General features: G+C 45.4%; 1 protein-coding gene across 1 annotated transcript in view; it reads right to left on the reverse strand.

Annotated features, from left to right (window-relative positions):
* Positions 1–17,091, reverse strand: part of LOC137322209 (dynein axonemal heavy chain 8-like) — a 1,675,662-nt gene that overhangs the window by 1,310,582 nt on the left and 347,989 nt on the right. The window contains exon 15 of the mRNA XM_067985325.1: positions 16,698–16,797. Coding sequence (XP_067841426.1) covers positions 16,698–16,797 — 100 coding nt within the window. The remainder of the gene's footprint in view (positions 1–16,697; positions 16,798–17,091) is intronic.

The raw sequence follows: 17,091 nt of genomic DNA on the forward strand, positions 1-17,091 counted from the left end.
GGTGGAAAGGAATCAAAAATTGATAGGCAAAACAGTAATTAAACAATGGAAGGTGTGGAAAACTATAAGCTTTGCCTTACTAAATTGACTTTCTAATACACTTAAACCATAAAGCTGACCATATTAATGTAGAAATATTGAACCATTAAAGAAGCAAAGCATGATGGAATAAGTTGACCATGTTAGCTAACCAGCTGAATATAATGAGAAGCTTGGAGTGTACACTTTCCCAGCAAAGACACACAGAAGGGCTATTGTCTTTGCTTATGAGATAACTGTCTAACTAACAGAAATTAATGACCACATAACCTTGAGACCAAGACAGTCTCTACTGATAAGGGAGCTGTGTTGCTAGAGCAACGTACCTTTCCCAGATCCTGTGAGAGGCCACCGAGGGGGATGGGGGTTGGGTCCCTATTTTTGATTGACTAAAACACTTGAACCAATGAGATTGTACATGTACGCCTATATTCAATGATAGACAAACATTACTGAAGTAAGTGTATAAAAAGAAAGCTAAATCCTTTGTCTTTCGAAGTCGTAGCCTCAACCTTTGATTTGAGGTGGACTTCCCTTGATTTGAGGTGGACTTCCCTTGTATACAAGCTTCTTGGTAATAAATTCTTACTTGTCTGAAAATAAGTGTTTTGGAGTTAATGCATTGTGTATAATAGGTAATTAGGTTCTTTTCGACAAAGGCCTTCAAAGAAGAGATGGTTCAGCTACAGAGCACACATATTCCCAGGAGGGGGAAAGGAAGGGCATCCAAAGCTAGAGCCCCCTAGATGATTAAAGGTATAGAGATTAAAATGAAACAGAAAAAGGAGGCTAATGACAAATGTCATCAGAGTCATAAAGCCTTTCCACAATCTACAAGGCAAAGGTCAGGAGTGTGATGGAATACTCTGCACTTGCCTGGATGAATGCAGCTCCAACAAAACTCAAGAAGCTCGACACCAACCAGGACAAAGCAGCCCTCTTGATTGGCACCCAATCCACCACCCTAAGCATTCAAACCTTCACCACCGGCGCACCGTGGCTGGAGTGTGTACCATCCACAGGATGCACTGCAGCAACTCGCCAAGGCTTCTTTGGCAGCACCTCCCAAGGTTCTCCCACAGTGCTGTTAGGTAGGGAGTTCCAGGATCTTGACCCAGCGATGTTGAAGGAACAGCGATATATTTCCAAGTCAGGACTTGGAGGGGAACGTGCAGGTGGTGTTGTTCCCATGTGCTTGCTGCCCTTGTCCTTCTAGGTGGTAGAGGTCACGGGTTTGGGTGATGCTGTCGAAGAAGCCTTGGCGAGTTGCTGAAGTGCATCCTGTAGATGGTACACACTGCAGCCACAATGCGCCGGTGGTGAAGGGAGTGAATGTTTAGAGTGGTGGATGGAGTGCATTTTTCAAGCGGACTGCTTTGTCCTGGATGGTGTCGAGCTTCTTGAGTGTTGTTGGAGCTGCACTCATCCAGGCAAGTGGAGAGTATTCCATCACACTCCTGACTTGTGTCTTGTAGATGGTGGAAAGGCTTTGGGGAGTCAGGAGGTGAGTCACTCGCCGCAGAATACCCAGCCTCTGACCTGCTCTTGTAGCCACAGTATTTATGTGGCTGGTCCAGCCAAGTTTCTGGTCAATTGTGACTCCCAGAATGTTGATGGTGGGGGATTCGGGGATGGTAATGCCGTTGAATGTTAAGGGGAGGTGGTTATACTCTCTCTTGTTGGAGATGGTCATTGCCTGGCACTTGTCTGGCACGAATGTTACTTGCTATTTATCAGCCCAAACCTGGATGCAAGCACGGACTGCTTCATTATCTGAAGGGTTGCGAATGAAACTGAACAGTGTGCAATCATCAGCGAACATCCCAATTGCTGATCTTATGATGGATGGAAGGTCAGTGATGAAGCAGCTGAAGATGGTTGGGCCTAGGACATTGCCCTGAGGAACTCCTGCAGCAATGTCCTGGGGCTGAGATGATTGGCCTCCAACAACCACTACCATCTTCCTGACATGGGAGAGTTTTTCTCCTGTTTCCCATTGACTTCAATTTTGCTAGGGCTCCTTGGTGCCACACTTGGTCAAATGCTGCTTTGATGTCAAGGGCAGTCACTCTCACCTCACCTCTGGAATTCAGCTCTTTTGTCCATGTTTGGACCAAGACTGTAATGAGATCTGGAGCCGAGTGGTCCTGGCAGAACCCAAACTGAGTATCGGTGAGCAGGTTCTTGGTGAGTAAGTGACATTCGCGCCAGACAAGTGCCAGGCAATGACCATCTCCAACAAGAGAGTGTCTAACCACCTCCCCTTGACATTCAACGGCATTACCATCCCCGAATCCCCCACCATCAACATCCTGGGGGTCACCATTGACCAGAAACTTAACTGGACCAGCCACATAAATACTGTGGCTGCAAGAGCAGGTCAGAGGCTGGGTATTCTGCAGCGAGTGACTCACCTCCTGACTCCCCAAAGCCTTTCCACCTTCTACAAGGCACAAGTCAGGAGTGTGTGATGGAATACTCTCCACTTGCCTGGATGAGTGCAGCTCCAACAACACTCAAGAAGCTCGATACCATCCAGGACAAAACAGCCCACTTGATTGGCACCCCAACCACCACCCTAAACATTCACTCCCTTTTCCACCGGCGCACTGTGGCTGCAGTGTGTACCATCCACAGGATGCACTGCAGCAACTCGCCAAGGCTTCTTCGACAGCACCTCCCAAACCCGTGACCTCTACCACCTAGAAGGACAAGGGCAGCAGGTGGGAACGACACCACCTGCATGTTCCCCTCCAAGTCACACACCAACCTGACTTGGAAATATATCGCCGTTCCTTCATCGTCGCTGAGTCAAAATCCTGGAACTCCCTTCCTAACAGCACTGTGGGAGAAACTTCACTGCACGGACTGCAAAAGTTCAAGAAGGCGGCTTACCACCACCTTCTCAAGGGCAATTAGGGATGGGCAATAAATCCTGGCCTCGCCAGCGATGCCCACATCCCATGAACGAATAAAAAAAAAGCGCCGCTTGACAGCACTGTCGTCGACACCTTCCATCACTTTGCTGATGATTGAGAGTAGGCTAATGGGGCGGTAATTGGCCGGATTGGATTTATCCTGTTTTTTGTGAACAGGGCATACCTGGGCAATTTTCCACATTGTCGGGTAGATGCCAGTGTTGTAGCTGCACTGGAACAGTTTGGCTGGGGGCGCGGTTAGTTCTGGAGCACAAGTCTTCAGCACTACAGCTGGGATGTTGTTGGGGCCCATAGCTTTTGCTGTATCCAGTGCATTCAGCCGTTTCTTGATATCACGTGGAGCGAATCGAATTGGCTGAAGACTGAGAATAGATTAATGGCTAACATAAAAGGGAACCCAAAAGTCTTCTATGAACATATAAATAGTAAAAGGGTGGGCAAAGGAAAGGTGGGACTAATTAGGGACAATAAAGAAAATCTTCTTGTGGAGGTAGAGGGCATGGCTGAGGTACTAAATGAATATTTCACATCGTCTTTTCTGGAGAAGAGGGTGCTGCCATTGTAGTAGTAAAGGAGGAGATAGTAGCGATATTGGATAGGATAAAAATAGATAAAGAGGAGGTACTTAAAAGATTGGCAGTACTCAAAGTAGAAAAGTCACCCGGTCTAGATAGGATGCATCCTAGATTACTGAGGGAAGTAAGGGTGGAAATTGCGGAGGTTCTGGCAAAACCTTCCGATCCTCCTTCGATATAGGGACGGTGCCAGAGGACTGGAGGATTGCAAATGTTGCACCCCATTCAGGGAGCACCATTAAATTGATCGGTAGACTTTGCTTTCCTGGACTCCATTTCTCCTCTTTCTTTCAAAATCCATTCTTGGCTGGCCTTTTAAATAGTGGACTTCAATTTGCGTCAATCAGGTGAGCAACTTGGAGATGTGAAACCCAGAAGGAAAGATAATTGCCTGCAATTGAGTTGCGATTGCAGATTTAAACGTACACACTTGACTTCCGGGTTCCCCACACACGAATGCACGCACCCGCTGGGATCCCGGCTCCAATTTAAAATCCAGGCCCTGGAACTGGGATAATTTTGAAAAGATAAGATGGACTCAGGCATAATATAGCGAGATATTTGGAAAAAAAGAGATCCAAGAAAAGTTTAAGTAAAATAAACAAAAAATGTGTTGATAACTTGGACCAAGTTGGGAACTTTTAATCTATGTTTTATGAGGTAATGATAATATTGTATTGGACGGAAAAATTCCTCTAGGGCTCATGAATGAGATAAAATGGTTATGGCCCAGAAATTGCTCATGAAATAACGGCGAGGCTAATATGGCTCATCATTTTTCAGGGCAATTGGAAGAACAAGTTCCGGCTAGCACACATGCACAGTCAAACACAGAAATCTGGAAATTGCTCTAGCATTTGCCCTGCTCGTTGAAAGCTGCGCGGAAAGGACAGCTTGCTGGCTGCACTGCCCAGCCGGAAACAAATTAATCTCTCTGTAAAAAAGGTATGCTGGGTTTTTTGGGTCTAAATTAACTTTCAAAAGTGTGGTATGTGTTAATGACTGCCAAACAACCTCTCTGGCGCTATAAATTAACTTTTAGAAATGTGGAGTCTCATTCCTCCTGTTGGTAATTGTTGTTGGACATTTTGAAAAAGTTTTTATTTAAAATTTTAATTTTTTTACTTATTCTTTCTGTCTCATTCATCTTTGTCTTTTAATCTTATCCGCTCTTTTTTCGCTTTCTCTAACTGATTTTATAGTGAATTTTGAACCAACTGACACTTCCTTGTTCTGAGTCTGCGTGGCTTGTAAAGGATGCTTCATTTCCTGGTTCTGACTGCACAGCTGGTCAAGGATGCTTCAAGCTGATTGGTTGAGAGGAGAGAGTGATCCTTTCCCCGCTCTCACAGCTCCTAGAAGCCCGGAAAAGAACACTGCACTTGTTTAAGCTCATTGAAGGAAGTTGCTGCCGAAAAGCCCGCAGATACTCAGTGGGTGAGATTTAAATCAAATTAGCAGCGGGCACTGTCGATTCGCCACTCAGAGCAATTTCCAGGCCAATATATGGGATGTGTAAAATTGGATGAGAGGCAGTGATTGAGGATTTAAGATAGAAACAGGAAAATTACACCACTGAATGGGGCTAAGGTTATCGCCCTAGGTGACTATGGATGAATTTCAGGAACTGAACCAAAGGAGTTAGGGAAAGATGTGTGAGTGCTCCCACGAATAATAGACATAACCTGGGCATGATTCACCAAAAAGATATCAATCTGGCATTAATGTGCAATCTAGTGAAAGTCAGGAAGGTGTATTTAAGAATACTTAATTGATAGCTTTCTCTTGGAGATGGTTGTGTCCTTGCTTATGCAGACCAGTGAAAAAAATCATAGAATCATAGAATGGTTACAGCACAGCAGGAGGCTATTTGGCCCATCGAACCCGTGCCGGTTCTTTGTAAGAGCAATCCAGTTAGTCCCATTCCCCCGCTCTTTACCTGTTATTGAATTTGCTTCCCCCATCCTTTAAGGCAGCACATTTCAAGATCATAACTACTCACTGCGTAAAAAAGTTTCTCTTTGTGTCGCCTTTGGTTCTTTTGTCAATCTCATTATCTTAAAGACCTCTAGCTGGTCACCCCTCTGCCTTCTCTTTTCTAGAGAAAAGAGTCCCAGCCTGTTCAGCCTTTCATGATATCCTCTCAGTTCTGGTAACATTCTTGAGAATCTTTTTTGCATTTTCTCCAATGTCTCTCCATCCTTTTTATAATATGGAGAGCAGAATTGTGCACAGTACTTCAAGTCATAGAATCATAGAAAGGTTACAGCACGGAAGGAGGCCATTCGGCCCATTAAGTCCATGCCAGCTCTTTGCAAGAGCAATCCAGGTAGTCCCACTCCCCCGCCTATCCCCCGTAGCCCTGCAAATTTTTTCCATTCAAGTACTTATCCAGTTCCCTTTTGAAAGCCATGATTGAATCTGCCTCCACCACCCACTCTGGCAGTGCATTCCAGATCCTAACCTCTCCCTGTATAAAAAAGTTTTTCCTCATGTCACCTTTGCTTCTTTTCCAATCGCCTTAAATCTTTTTCCTCTGGTTCTTGACCGTTCTGCCAATGGGAACAGTTTCTCTCTATCTCTTCCATCTGGACCCTTCATGATTTTAAATACCTCTATCAAATCTCCTCTGAATCTTCTCTGTTCCAAGGTGAACAACCCCAGCTTCCCCAATCTACCCACGAAACTCAAATCATGGAATCATTCCAGTAAATCTTTTCTGTAGCCTCTCTAAGACCTTCACATCTTTCCTAAAGTGAGGCGCCCAGAACTGGACACAATAGTCCAGTAGTGGTCCAACCAGTGTTTTATATCGCTTCATCATGACTTCCTTGCTTTTATACTTTATGCCTCTATTTATAAAGCCCAGGATTCCGTATGCTTTCTTAACTGCTTTCTCAACCTACAAGAGAGGGGGCGGTACTGGACCTAATTCAAGGGAATGTGGCCGGCCAAGTGGAAGAAGTGCTAGTCGGTGAGCACTTTGGTGACAGTGACCATAATTCGGTGAGATTTAAGGTGGTCATGGAAAAGGAGAGGGAGGGGCCGGAAATAAAGGTTCTAAATTGGGGGAAGGCCGATTTTAATAGGATAAGGCAGGATCTGGCCAAAATGGACTGGGATCAGCTGCTTGTAGGAAAATCCGCATCGGAGCAATGGGAGTCTTTCAGAAGGGAGATTGAGACCATACAATGGCAACATGTTCCCGTAAAGGTCAAGGGTGGTTCCAAGAACTCCAGGGAACCTTGGATGTCAGGGGATATACGAGAATGGATTCGGAAAAAAAGGAGGGCTTTTGGCAGATACAAAAGGCTAAGGACGGAGGAAGCCCTAGAGGAGTACAAAAAGTGCAGGGGGATACTTAAAAAGGAAATTAGGAGATCAAGGAGGGGCAATGAAAAAACACTGGCGAGCAAAATAAAGGAAAATCCTAAGATGTTTTATAAGTATATTAAGGGTAAGAGGATAACTAGGGAAAAAATAGGGCCCATTAGGGACAAAAATGGCAATCTGTGTGTGGAGCCGGAAGATGTAGGAGGGGTTCTCAATGAATTTTTTGCATCTGTTTTCACGATGGAGAAGGACGACGTAGACATAGAAACACGACAGGGGGACTGTGATATACTCGAACATATTAACATCGAGCGGGAGGAGGCATTGGCAGTTTTAGCAGGCCTAAAAATGGATAAATCCCCAGGCCCGGACAAAATGTATCCCAGGCTACTGTGTGAGGCAAAGGAGGAGATTGCGGGGGCTCTAACACATATATTCAGAACCTCTCTGGCCACAGGGGATGTGCCAGAGGACTGGAGAACCGCTAATGTAGTACCATTATTCAAGAAGGGGAGTAGGGAAAAACCGGGGAACTACAGGCCAGTGAGCCTAACATCAGTGGTAGGAAAATTATTGGAAAAAATTCTGAAGGACAAAATTAGTCTCCACTTGGAGAAGCAAGGATTAATCAGGGATAGTCAACATGGCTTTGTCAAGGGAAGATCATGTCTGACTAATTTGATTGAATTTTTTGAGGGGGTGACTAGGCGTGTGGATGAGGGTAACGCAGTGGATGTGGTATACATGGATTTCAGTAAGGCCTTCGATAAAGTCCCGCACAGGAGACTGGTCAAGAAGGTACGAGCCCATGGAGTCCAGGGTGCCTTGGCACTTTGGATACAAAACTGGCTTAGTGGCAGAAGGCAGAGGGTGATGGTCGAAGGTTGTTTTTGTGACTGGAAGCCTGTGGCCAGTGGGGTACCACAGGGATCTGTGCTGGGGCCCTTGCTGTTTGTGGTCTACATTAACGACTTGGATATGAATGTAAAAGGTATGATCAGTAAGTTCGCTGATGATACAAAAATTGGTAGGGTGGTAAATAGCGAGGAGGATAGCCTCAGTCTGCAGGACGATATAGATGGGTTGGTCAGATGGGCGGAACAGTGGCAAATGGAATTTAACCCGGAAAAGTGCGAGGTGATGCACTTTGGAGGGACTAACAAGGCAAGGGAATACACAATGAATGGGAGGACCCTAGGCAAGACAGAGGGTCAGAGGGATCTTGGTGTGCAAGTTCACAGATCCCTGAAGGCGGCGGAACAGGTAGATAAGGTGGTAAAGAAGGCATATGGGATACTTGCCTTTATTAGCCGAGGCATAGAATATAAGAGCAAGGAGGTTATGATGGAGCTGTATAAAACACTGGTTAGGCCACAGCTGGAGTACTGTGTGCAGTTCTGGTCGCCGCACTACAGGAAGGATGTGATCGCTTTGGAGAGGGTGCAGAGGAGATTCACCAGGATGTTACCAGGGCTGGAGCGCTTCAGCTATGAAGAGAGACTGGGAAGATTGGGTTTGTTTTCCTTGGAGCAGAGGAGGCTGAGGGGGGACATGATTGAGGTGTACAAAATTATGAGGGGCATAGATAGGATGGATACTCAGGAGCTTTTTCCCTTCGTTGAGGGTTCTATAACAAGGGGGCATAGATTCAAGGTAAAAGGCGCGAGGTTTAGAGGGGATTTGAGAAAGAACATTTTCACCCAGAGGGTGGTTGGAGTCTGGAACTCACTGCCTGAGAGGGTTGTGGAGGCAGGAACCCTCACAACATTCAAGAAGCATTTGGATGAGCACTTGAAATGCCATAGCATACAAGGCTACGGACCAAATGCTGGAATATGGGATTAGAGTAGACAGGGCTTGATGGCCGGCGCGGACACGATAGGCCGAGGGGCCTCTATCCGTGCTGTATAACTCTATGACTCTAACCTGCCCTGCCACCTTCAACGATTTGTGCACATATACCCCCAGATCTCTCTGTTCATGTATCCCTTTTAGAGTTGTGCCCTCTAGTTTATAATGCCTCTGCTCGTTCTTCCTACTGAAATGTATCACTTCACATTTTTCTGCGTTAAGTTTCATCTGCCATGTGTCCGCCCACTTCACCAGCCTGTCAATATCCTCTTGAAGTTTATCACTGTCCTCCTCACTGTTCACTGCACTTCAAAGTTTTATGTCATCTGCAAATTTGGAAATTGTATCCTGTACACCCAAATCCAAGTGATTAATATATATCAAAGAAAGCAGTGGTCCAAGTGCAGACCCATGGGGAACACCAATGTACCCCTCCCTCCAGTCTGAAAAATAACCGTTCAGGCAGGGAGTTCCAGGATTTTGACCCAGCGACAATGAAGGAACGGCGATATATTTCCAAGTCAGGGTGGTGTGTGACTTTGAGGGGAACGTGCAGGCGTTGGTGTTCCCATGTGCCTGCTGCCCTTGTCCTTCTAGATGGTAGAGGTCGCGGGTTTGGGAGCTGCAGTCGAAGAAGCCTTGGCGAGTTGCTGCAGTGCATCTTTTAGATGGTACAGACTGCAGCCACAGTGCGCCGGTGGTGGTTGGACTGAATGTTTAAGGTAATGGATGGGGTGCCAATCAAGCGAGCTGCTTTGTCCTGGATGGTGTCGAGCTTCTTGAGTGTTGTTGGAGCTGCTCTCATCCAGGCAAGAGGAAAGTATTCCATCACACTCCTGACTTGTGCCTTGTAGATGGTGGAAAGGCTTTGGGGAGACAGGAGGTGAGTCACTCGCAACAGAATACTCAGCCTCTGACCTGCTCTTGTAGCCACAGTATTTGCATGGCTGGTCCAGTTAAGTTTCTGGTCAATGGTGACCCCAGGATGTTGATGGTGTGGGATTCAGCGATGGTAATGCTGTTGAATGTCATGTAGAGGTGGTTAGACACTCTCTTGTTGGACATGGGGTCATTGCCAGGCACTTGAGTGGCGCAAATGTTACTTGCTACTGATCAGCCCAAGCCTGAATGTTGTCCAGGTCTTGGTGCATGCAGGCACGGATTGCTTCATTATCTGAAGGGTTGCGAATGGAGCTGAGCACTTTGCAAACATTAGCAAAGATCCCCACTTCTGACCTTATCATGGAGGGAAGTTCATTGATGAAGCAGCTGAAGAAGGCTGGGCCTAGGACACTGCCATGAGGAACTCCAGCAGTGATGTCCTGAGGCTGAGATGATTGGCCTCCGACAACCCTACCATCTTCCTCTGTGCTATGTATGACTCTAGCCAATGGAGAGTTTTCCGTCTGATTCCCATTGTTTTCAATTTTACTCGGGCTCCTTGATGCCACACTCGGTCAAATGCTGCCTTGATATCAAGGGCAGTCACTCTCACCACACCTCTGGAATTCAGCTCTTTTGTCCATGTTTGGACCAAGGCTGTAATGAGATCTGGAGCCGAGTGGTCCTGGCGGAACCCAAACTGAGCATCGGTGAGCAGGTTATTGGTAAGTAAGTGCTGCTTGATAGCACTGTCGTCGAAACCTTCCATCACTTTGCTGATGATTGAGAGTAGACTGATAGTGCATCTTGTAGATGGTACACACTGCAGCCACGGTGCGCCAGTGGTGGTTGGACAGAATGTTTAAAGCATGGTAGTTGTCCGGAATGGATTTGACCTGCTTTTTTTGGACAGGACATACCTGGGCAATTTTCCACTTTGTCAAGTGGATGCCAGTGATGTAGCTGTACTGGAACAGCTTGGCTAGAAGCGCAGCTCGTTCTGGAGCACAAGTCTTCAGCACTACAGCTGGTATGTTGTCGGGGCCCATTACCTTTGCCGTATCCAGTGCACTCAGCCGTTTCTCTATATCACGTGGAGTGAATCGAATAGTCTGAAGACTGGCTTCTGTGATGATGGGGATATCGGGAGGCCGAGATGGATCATTGACTCCACACTTGTGGCTGAAGATGGTTGCAAATGCTTCAGTCATGTCTTTTGTACTCACGTGCTGGGCTCTGCGGTCACTGAGGATGGGGATTTTCACGGAGACTCCTCCTCCCGTTAGTTGTTTAATTGTCCACCACCATTCACGACTGGATGTGGGAGGACATAGAAACATAGAAAATAGGAGCAAGAGTAGGCCATTCGGCCCTTCGAGCCTGCTCCACCATTCAATATGATCATGGCTGATCCTCTCTCTCAATCCCATATTCCCGCTCTCTCCCCATACCCCTTGATGCCTTTTGTGTCTAGAAATCTATCCAGCTCATTCTTAAATATATTCAGTGGCTTGGCCTCCACAGCCTTTTGTGGTAGAGAATTCCACAGGTTCACCACCCTCTGAGAGAAGAAATTTCTCCTCATCTCAGCCCTAAATGTCCTACCCTGTATCCTGAGACTGTCACCCCTCGTTCTGGACACCCCAGCCAGGGGAAACATCCTCCCTGCATCCAGTCTGTCTGGCCCTGTCAGAATTTTATACGTTTCAATGAGATCCCCTCTCATTCTTCTAAACTTGAGTGAATACAGGCCGAGTAGACTCAATCTCTCCTCATACAACAGTCCTGCCGTCCCAGGAATCAGTCTGGTGAACCTTCGCTGCACTCCCTCTATGGCGAGTATATCCTTTCTTATGTAAGGAGACCAGAACTGCACACAATATTCCAGGTGTGATCTCACCAAGGCCCTGTATAACTGCAGTAAGACATCCTTGCTCCTGTACTCAAATCCTCTTGCAATGAAGGCCAACATACCATTTGCCTTCCTAACTGCTTGCTGCACCTGCATGTTTGCTTTCAGTGACTGGTGTACAAGGACACCCAGGTCTCTTTGTACATCAATATTTCCCAATCTATCACCATTTAAATAATATTCTGCCTTTCTGTTTTTCCTTTCGAAGTGGAAAACTTCACATTTATCCACATTATACTGCATCTGCCATGTATTTGCCCACTCACTCAACTTGTCAAAATCGCCTTGAAGCCTCTTTGCATCCTCCTCACAATTCACGATCCCACCTAGTTTTGTGTCTTCAGCAAACTTGGAAATATTACATTTGGACTGCAAAGCTTTGATCTGATCCATCTGATCCACTGAGATAGATAGCATTTTGGCAACCAAAGGTATTAAAGGATATGGGCCTAAGGCAGGTATATGGAGTTAGATCACAGATCAGCCATGATCTTATCAAATGGCAGAGCAGGCACGAGGGGCTGAATGGCCTACTCCTGTTCCTATGTTCCTATGGTTGTGGGATCACTTAGCTCTATCTATAGCATGCTGCTTCTGCTGTTTAGCATGCATGTCGTCCTGTGTTGTAGCTTCACCACGTTGGCACCTCATTTTTAGGTATGCCTGGTGCTGCTCTGGTCATGTTCTTCTACACTCCTCATTGAACCAGGGTTGATCCCCTGGCTTGACGGTACTGGTAAAGTGAGGGGTATGCCGGGCCATGGGGTTACAGATTGTGGTGGAATACAATTCTGCTGCTGCTGATGGCCTAGTTTTGAGCTGCTAGATCTGTTATGAATCTATTCCATTTAGCACGGTGGTAGTGCCACACAACACGATGGATGGTGTCCCCAGTGTTAAGATGAGACTTTGTCTCCACAAGGACTGTGCAGTGGTCACTCCTACCAATACTATCATGGACAGATGCATCTGCGACAGGTCGATTGGTGAGGACGAGGTCAAGTCGTTTTTTTCCCTCGTGTTGGTTCTCTCACCACCTGCCGCCGGCCCAGTCTGGCACCTATGTCCTTCAGGAAAGGCGGTGAGTCACTTGCCGCAGAATACCCAGCGTCTGACCTGCTCTTGTCGACCAGCTCGGTCAGTGCTGGTGCTACCGAGCCACTCTTAGTGTCGGACATGGAAGTCACCCACCCAGAGTACATTCAGTGCTATTGCTACCGTCAATGCTTCCTCCAAGTGGTGCTCAACATGGAGGAGTACTGATTGATCAGCTGAGGGAGGGCGGTAGGTGGTAATCAGCAGGAGGTTTCCTTACCTATGTTTGACCTGATGCCATGAGACTTCATGGGGTCCAGAGTCGGTGTTGAGGACTCTCAGGGCCACTCCCTCCTGACTGTATACCACTGTGCCGCCACCTCTGGTGGGTCTGTCCTGCCGGTGGAACAGGACATATCCAGAGATGGTGTTGGAGGAGTCTGGGATGTTGTCTGAGAGGTATGATTCTGTGAGTATGGCAATGTCAGGCTATTGCTTGACTAGTCAAGACAACCGTTCACCACTACTCTCTGTTACCTGTCACTTGGCCTGTCCTGACACCTTCAAAGATTTGTGTACATATACCCCTATGTCTCTCTGCTTCTGAATCCCCTTTAGAATTGTACCATTTAGTTTATATTTTTTGTGGATTAATAAAGGAAAGTCTGCACAGATTTGTTAAAGGCAAGTCATGTTTAACTATGAAGGAACGGCAATATATTTCCAAGTCGCGATGATGTGTGACTTGGAAGGGAACGTGCAGGTGGTGTTGTTCCCATGTGCCTGCTGCCCTTGTCCTTCTCCTTCTAGGTGGTAGAGGTCGCGGGTTTGGGAAGTGCTGTTGAAGAAGCCTTGGCGAGTTGCTGCAGTGCATCCTGTAGTTGGTACACACTGCAGCCACGGTGCACCGGTGGAGAAGGGAGTGAATGTTTAGGATGGTGGATGGGGTGCCAATCAAGCGGGCTGCTTTGTCCTGGATGGTGTCGAGCTTCTTGAGTGCTGTTGGAGCTGCACTCATCCATCTTACTCCTGATTTGTGCCTTGTCGATGGTGGAAAGGCGGTGAGTCACTTGCCGCAGAATACCCAGCGTCTGACCTGCTCTTGTCGCCACAGTATTTATGTGGCTGGTCCAGTTTAGTTTCTGGTCAATGGTGACCCCCAGGATATTGATGGTGGGGGTTTCGGCGATGGTAATGCTGAATGGGAGGTGGTTAGATTCTCTCTTGTTGGAGATGGTCATTGCCTGGCACTTGTCTGGCACGAATGTTACTTGCCACTTATCGGCCCAAGCCTGGATGTTGTCCAGGTCTTGCTGCATGCGGGCAAGGACTGCTTCATTATCGAAGGAGTTGCAAATGAATTGAACATTGTGCAATCATCAGCGAACATCCCCATTTCTGACCTTATGATGGAGGGAAGGTCATTGATGACGGCTATCCTCCTCACTGTTTACTACACTTCCAAATTTTGTGTCATCTGCAAATTTTGAAATTGTGCCCTGTACACCCAAGTCCAAGTCATTAATATATATCCAAAAAAGAAGTGGTTCTAGTACCGACTTATGGCGAACACCACTGCATACCTTCCTCCAGTCCGAAAAACAACCGTTCACCACTACTCTCCGTTTCCTGTTACTTAGCCAATTCTGTATCCATGCTGCTACTGTCCCTTTTATTCCATGGGCTTCAATTTTGCTGACAAGCCTATTATGTGGCACTTTATCAAACGCCTTTTGAAAGTCCATATCCACAACATCAAACCTCTCTGTTGCATCATCAAAAAACTCAATCAAGTTAGTTAAACATGATTTGCCTTTAACAAATCTGTGTTGGCTTTCCTTTATTAATCCACACTTGTCCAAGTGACTTAATTTTGTCCCAGATTATCGTTTCTAAAATCTTTCCCACCACCGAGGTTAAACTGACTGGCTAGTAGTTGTCGGGTTTATCTTTACACCTTTTTTGAACAAGGGTGTAACATTTGTAATTCTCCACTCCTCTGGCACCACCCCCGTATCTAAGGAGAATTGGAAAATTATGGCCAGCATCTCTGCAACTTCCATCCTTACTTCCCTCAGCAACCTAGGATACATCCCATCTGGACCGGGTGACTTGTCTACTTTAAGTACAGCTAGCCTTTCAAGTACCTCCAGTAACTCAACTACCTCCCCTTTTACTGTGACTTTGGCAGCATCTTCTTCCTTGGTAAAGACAGATACAAAATACTCATTTAGTACCTCAGCCATGCCCTCTGTTTCCATGGGTAGATCTAATTTTTGGTCCATAATCCGCCCTACCCCTCTTCTTACTGCCTGTTTACAATTTATATGTAAAAGATGACTTTTGCATTCTCATTTATGTTAGCCGCCAGTCTATTCCCATACTCTCTCTTTTCCCCTCTTATTTCCTTTTTCACTTCCCCTCTGAACTTTCTATATTCAGCCTGGTTCTCACTTTTGTTATCAACCTGACATCTGTCATACGCCCCCTTTTTCTGCTTCATCTTACTCTCTATCTCTTTTGTCATCCAGGGAGCTCTGGCTTTAGTTGCCCTACCTTTCTCCCTCGTGGAAATGTACCTAGACTGTACCTGAACCATCTCCACCTTAAAGGCCACCCATTATTCAATTACAGTTTTGCCTGCCAATCTTTGATTCCAATTTACCCGGGCCAGATCTATTCTCATTCCACTGAAATTGGCCCTCCTCCAATTGAGTATTTTTACTTTAGAGTGGTCCATGTCCTTTTCCATAGCTATTCTAAACCTTATGATACTGTGATCGCTGTTCCCTAAATGTTCCCCCACTGACACTTGCTCCACTTGACCCGCCTCATTCCCCAGAAATCTAGTAATGCCTCCTTCCTCGTTGGGCTGGAAACGTACTGGTCAAGAAAGTTCTCCTGAACAGACTTTGCCCCTTATATTATTACTATCCCAGTCTATATTAGGATAGTTGAAGTCCCCCATTGTCACTACTCAATGGCTTTTGCATCTCTCTGTAATTTCTCTGCAAATTTATTCCTCTATATCATTCCCACTGGTTGGTAGCCTATAGAATACACCCAGTAGTGTAATGGCACCTCTATTGTTTCTTAACTCTAACCAATTAGATTCTGTCCTTGACCCAACAACAAAGGCAGGAGTAGCCATTTCATGGAAATACCATCACCTCCAAATTTCAAGAGAGGTAACACCATGTTGACTTAGTATATTGCCATTCCTTCATCATTACTGGGTCAATATCCTGGAGTTCCCTACTTAACACCATTGTGGGAGCACCATTGCCACAAGGGCTGCATTGGTTCAGGGAAAAGGTCAACCACCACCTTCTCAGGGAAGCTTGGGATGGGCAATAAATGCAGCCTTGCCAGCTTCGTCCACATCCTGAGAAAAATTTAAAATAGCAAGTTCCAACTTTTAAGGGTCAAGAATTCCAGACAAATCTGACAAGATCTAAAATCGTAATGCAGCCATAGTAAATGCTCTGTTTAAAACCAGTAGATTATTTCTCTTGATGTTGGCCAGATACTTAAGGAAAAAATGAACTTCAACAAAAATGGTAAAAATGTCAATTATACTAGTTGGGAAAGAAACAAAAACTGAGCTAAATAAGTCACTTTAAAGTAAAATAAATAACTTGTGGCGTAGCTGCAGTTTTGAGGGAATGTATCTACCACTCAGAAAAATAAGTTAGTGCCCTACACTGAATTCAGGGTGGACACGTGCCAACATCAAAATTTCTTAAACAGATATCTCATTTTATGTTTTTTTCCATTTCTGCAATGTTCTCTTTCTGGTAAATCCATCGCTATTTGGTGGACGCCAAATTAAAAATACATCTTCCTCAATAGAAGCAACACCAAATACACATTTCTCAATTCTAGTAGTTTTAGTGAACGGCAGCAATGAAAAAAAAAATGAAGAACACTCCTTCTTCAACTCCAGCAGTATTCCTCATTACTATTATAATTTTCATAAATTCACACTTTGGCCAAACTTACTTTATTCAGGTTTGACTGAAGCATTAGAGATTAGAATTTTCCAGTTGCATACGTGTGAGTTCATAAATGCAGAAATATAAATACAACAGTGTGCATCTGGATGACCTAATTTAAAGTGGTCGTTCTTACCTTTTGTATGTGAATTAACTCTCTTGCATATTGCTGAAGAATATGTTCAATTGTAATTTCAATTTCTGACTCAAGGGATGGTATGTTCAAATGCTGAAATCTAAGGCAACAAGTTTGGCAAATACAAACTGCAATCTGAAATTTAAAATCGTGTTTCAAGCACCATTTCTGCACAAAATATTAAAAATAATGCTAGATTATTCCTTTTGATTTTCACTAAGAAAACAGTCTTGGATTAAGAAATTCTTTTAATTCTTTTCAAATTGAAGAATGATAATGTGGATCAACAATCTGTATTACACTCTACAATAGCATTTTTCATTTCAGATCCATAGTCTATCAAGAATTAGCTCTTCCCCTTAATCCCCCATCTCGTCATTGTTTGGTAAATTCA

This window comes from Heptranchias perlo, chromosome 5, assembly GCF_035084215.1.
Source record: "Heptranchias perlo isolate sHepPer1 chromosome 5, sHepPer1.hap1, whole genome shotgun sequence".
NCBI classification, from domain to species: Eukaryota; Metazoa; Chordata; class Chondrichthyes; order Hexanchiformes; family Hexanchidae; genus Heptranchias; species Heptranchias perlo.